The sequence below is a fragment of the Bos javanicus genome, chromosome 6 (assembly GCF_032452875.1).
Source record: "Bos javanicus breed banteng chromosome 6, ARS-OSU_banteng_1.0, whole genome shotgun sequence".
NCBI classification, from domain to species: Eukaryota; Metazoa; Chordata; class Mammalia; order Artiodactyla; family Bovidae; genus Bos; species Bos javanicus.
Window position 1 is genome coordinate 117,296,601 of NC_083873.1, and position 4,504 is coordinate 117,301,104.

Genomic DNA, 4,504 nt, shown 5'->3' on the forward strand with positions numbered 1-4,504 from the left:
GCCGCGGCGCCCCGGTGTTCTGTCCCCACGAACCCAGGGCAGCCGGCGCCCCAACCTGTCTCCAGCCTGGCCTCGCCCACCCCCCCACCACATTTGCTCCCTGGAGGTCTGCGTTAGCCTGGCACCTGCTGCCACAGTGTTGAGGTCCAAACCCAAGTTCTGCCACCAACTGGCTGGGATGCCTCCACCAGAAAGGGTCTCTGTTGGAATCCCTGGGTGCGGCTCCCCTCTGCTGGTTTCTCTTCCATCAGAGTGGCACCTGGCGCTGGCCGTGAGCCTGGGGGATCTGCAGTTCAGGCCCGGCTGGCTCGAGGGTGAGGACACATGTGGGCTGGAGCAGCCCTCAATCCCAGCACAACCATCACGGGACACTGTCTTCCAACACAACTGTTTATTCACAACTCATACACATGCTGGTCAGGCCAGCTCCTTCCCAGGGTTGGGGGGTGCACAGATGACCGGCCTTTGTGCTGTGAACCTGTCCCGGGACACAGGCTTCCAGGAAGCCCAGGAAGTTGAGGAAGAAGCCCTCCAGCTCTCGAACCCGCGCCTCCTGCCGCCCCAGGTGCTCGGCGTTTTCTTGTGGCGCCTCCCTCTCCCCCTCCAGGTGGGACAACCTGTCCCCGAGCAGCCCCAGCTCAGCCAATGAGTCCTCTGTGCGTGGGGCCTGGGGCTCTCCTGGGACATGGCCACGGGTGCCCTGCTCAACGTCAGCCATTCCACTTGGCAGCTCTTTCAGCCTCTCCTGTCCGAAGGCAGGGCATCCCTCTCGCCCTCTGGAGAGAACTCTCCAGAAGACCAAGACACCTCAGCACTGGAAGAGCCAGCTAAACCTGGTCCCAGGCCAGCGGTCTCCAGGCCCACGGCCCATCAGTACCTCAGCACTGAGACCCACCAGGGGGACCACACCCTGCACGGCTCCAAGCACCGGCCACGAGACGCTGGCGCTTCCGAGCCTGTCTCCCAGGAACGCAGCCACCACCAAAGCCTGCAGAGACAGCCGCCTACCCGGCCCCCGCGGTGGAAGGCCGAGGCCCGCCGGGGCCAGGGGTCTCGGGTTGGTCCCGACTGGGTGAGGATGCCGTGCTTCTCTGGATGCAGGTGGCTCTCCCGCCCCCATTTCCCGGTCTCCCGCCAGCCTCACCGAGTGATTGAACTGCTGCTGGGGGTGAGGGGCTACTGGAGCCGGCCCTTCCCTTTCTGGGGGTCGGGGCGCCACCGGGGCATCAGGGAGCCAGCTGGGGCCAAGGTTGCCTGGCGGCTTTGGGAGGGTTCCGAGGCCGGCCTCCTCACCCTCTGCAGGCTCTGGGCGCTGCTACTGGGAGGAGTACGCAGAGGTGGGGCGCACACTGACAGGAATGAAATTTTTCTCTTCCACCAGGTAGCAGCCCCTTCCAGCCAGCTCCCCTGGGCTGAACAAAGGCATCGAGGCCACAGGCAGACAAGGACTCAGGTGTCATCATGGGAAAGCTCTGGGCTGGGTTTCCGGCCGGCATGTGGGAAGGGTCCTGAATGAGGGGGTGCGGGGGATGGCCGCTGCCCTTGAGGGGGAGAAGGGTCAGTGCTGGAAGGCCTGGAGGGAGGGTCTGCAGGGCTGTGGAGATGGGCACGTACACTTAGGGTCTAGCTGGAGGCCAGGCGCGTTTTGGGGGTGCTATGCTGGCGTGTGCGGAGCCGGTGTGCGGTCCCGGAGGCCTGAGGGTCCCCTGAGCTCCGGTTCTCGGCGCCCGATCTCCTGCTGTGGGAGGGGAACACCAAAGCGAGGAGACGGGTCAGCTCCAAGGGGCTGGAGTGCAAGGGGACCTTGGTTTTAAGGTCCCTAGGTGGGTGACCACACAAGAGCCTGTGACCCCTGGTCTGTGGCTGCCCTCGGCTCAGCGGGGAGCCCACTGAGAGGTTTGCTGGCCGTGGGTAGGAGTCCCGGGAACTCTCCCTATGAGTCAGCGACAGTCGTTCGTGGAACAGACATCCCAGGTGGGGGCCCTGTGAAGGAGGAAACATAAGGGGCTCTACCTTGAAAGCAGGACGTCATCTTGGGTCGGACTGTGGACTTTGAGCTATATGCCCAGTATCCATGGAAACAGCATACCAATGAAAAACCAGACCCCTGGATGAAGGAGCCTCGGGACTCGTACCTAGACTGTTCCTTGCCTAAATGAATATGCTAATTATCACTAACAGAACAAAGACGTAAACCCCATTATGCTTAGCGGGGTATGACCACAGGTCTATTGATCAATGCCCACTGTTTAACTATCTAGGCTTATGACACATGAATCATGGCTTAACTTCGATGGTATCTCTCTTTTACCTTGTCCAGACTAGTTTCAAGGAATTTGGGCAGGTGCGTTTGGGCACATATACTTAGGGTATCTAAGGTTTTCACAAACACTGGTCGGGGTCCTTGGCTAAGAAGAGACTCTGCCTTGGGCCTGCCGGTGTAATAATCTGCCCTCCACCATCTGCACTGTCCTTCTGAGTGAGTTGTTTCCCGGAACGCGTGACTACAACACCTGGACCTGTTGTAGGGCGCTGCTCCAAGGTCGACGAGCGTCCGAGTCGGAGTTGGAGGCCGCCCTCTGCTCAGCGCTGAGCTGGAGGCCAGGCGCGTTTCGGGGGCGCTACGCTGGCGTGTGCGGAGCCGGTGTGCGGCCCCGGAGGCCTGAGGGTCCCCTGCGCTCCGGTTCTCGGCGCCCGATCTCCCGTTGCGGGAGGGGAACGCCAAAGCGAGGAGACGGGCCAGCTCCCTCCGCCGAAGTGGGTGCGCGGATTCGCAAGCCCACCTAGCGGAGCGAAAGTGGCCGCGAACATGAACGTGGAGTGCACGGTATGGGCAGAGGCCCGGGGCAGGAAGAATGGGCGCTGGTCGCCAGAAGGGCGGCCGAAGAGGCGGCGAGAAGAAGCAGGAGCGGCAACAGCCCCCATCTCGCCTCTCCGCTCTGCTCTCCCTGAGACACCGCAGCGGCGCCCGGCAGGTGTACGCGCCCCGTGCGTCACCCCGCCTCTCTGTGACGTCACGGGCACCTCCGACCAATCGCCAGGCGGATTTCACCGCTGCGCGCCGCGGGACAATTGCGGGGCGGTCCTCGCCTTCTCCCTCCTATCTGGCCCCGCCCGGGTTCCCGCGGGATCCCTGAGGCCCTGGGGGGCGGGGCGGTGCTTCTGAGAGCCGGTCGGGGGAGGGCGCTCCAGGGGTTGCCATGGTGACATTGAACCTGCCTGGATCCTAACGCTCCAAGGGCTCCCTTTGGTCTCTCAGCTTCCGATAGCGTCTGATAGCGGATGGAGGACAGGCGGTCCGCGAAAGCGAGGCGGTGTGCAGGGGGATGGGCTGCAGGAGATGTGGAGAAGGATAGAGGAGGTGAGATACTGGGAAGGAGGCGGGGGCTCCCACCAGAGGGTCGGGGCAGCGGAGGAAATGGGCGGCCCCCCTCTGCTGGTTTCCCTCCCGTCAGAGTGGCACCCGGCGCTGGCCGTTAGCCTGGGCGATCTGAAGTTCAGACCCGGCTGGCTCGAGGGCGAGGACACGTGTGGGCTGGAGCAGCCCTAGATCCCGGAGCCACCATCAGGGGACACTGTCTTCCCGCACTACTATTCGGAACTCATACACATGGTGAAGGTCAGGCCAGCTCCGCCCCCGCTTCCAGGCCCCCTTCCCGGGGTTGCAGGGTACTCAGACGACCGGCCTTCGTACTGTGAACCTGTCAGGCTTCCAGGAAGCCCCGAAAGTTGAGGAAGGTGCCCTCCAGCTCTCGAACCCGCGCCTCCTGCCGCCCCGGGTGCTAGGCGTGTTCTTGTAGCGCCTCCCCCTCCCCCTCCAGGTGGGACAACCTGTCCCGGAGCAGCCCCAGCTCAGCCAACAAGTTCTCTGTGCGTGGGGCCTGGGGCTCTCCTGGGACATGGCCACGGGTGCCCTGCTCAGCGTCAGCCACGTCCAGGGACACCTGTCCTTCCCAGGACAGCTGAAACAGATGTTTCCACCTTTGGTTGTTTTCTTCAGACATTCTGAGCAATTCCTTCAGTTCAGACACTTCCCTGGACAGATTTTAATAATGTCCCTCTTTCTGTGAAAAGCTGTCTTCGCAGATTTAAGTTTCCTGTCAAACTCATACAAAGCTTTATCCATGAGTTTCAGTCCAGTTCGGCAGCTCTTCCAGCTCCTCCTGTTCTAAGGCAGGGAATCCCTCTCACCCGCTGGAGATAACTCTCCAGAAAACCAAGACACCCCAGGTGACACAGCACCAGAAGAGCCGGCTAAACCTGGTCCTAGGCCAGAGGTCTCCAGGCCCACGGCCCATCAGCGCCTCGGCAGAGACCCACCAGGGGACTACACCCTGCACGGCTCCAAGCTCCGGCCACGAGGTGCTGGCTTTCCCGAGCCTGTCTCCCAGGGACGCAGCCACCACCAACGTCTGCACAGACAGCCGCCTACCCAGCCCCCACGGTGGAAGGCCGAGGCCTGCCTAGGCCAGTGGTCTCGGATTGCTCCCGCCTGGGTGAGGAC

General features: G+C 62.7%; 1 protein-coding gene across 1 annotated transcript; it reads right to left on the reverse strand.

The window, feature by feature from the left end:
- Positions 1 to 376: 376 nt before the first annotated feature.
- LOC133249185 (uncharacterized) lies at positions 377 to 3,202 on the reverse strand. The gene is made up of 3 exons (XM_061419247.1): positions 3,161 to 3,202; positions 2,514 to 3,100; positions 377 to 1,738 (listed from the first exon to the last, which is right to left on the reverse strand). The coding sequence occupies exons 1-3, from the start codon at positions 3,200 to 3,202 to the stop codon at positions 1,624 to 1,626; spliced, it is 744 nt and encodes a 247-aa protein (XP_061275231.1). The 3' UTR covers positions 377 to 1,623.
- Positions 3,203 to 4,504: the final 1,302 nt, after the last annotated feature.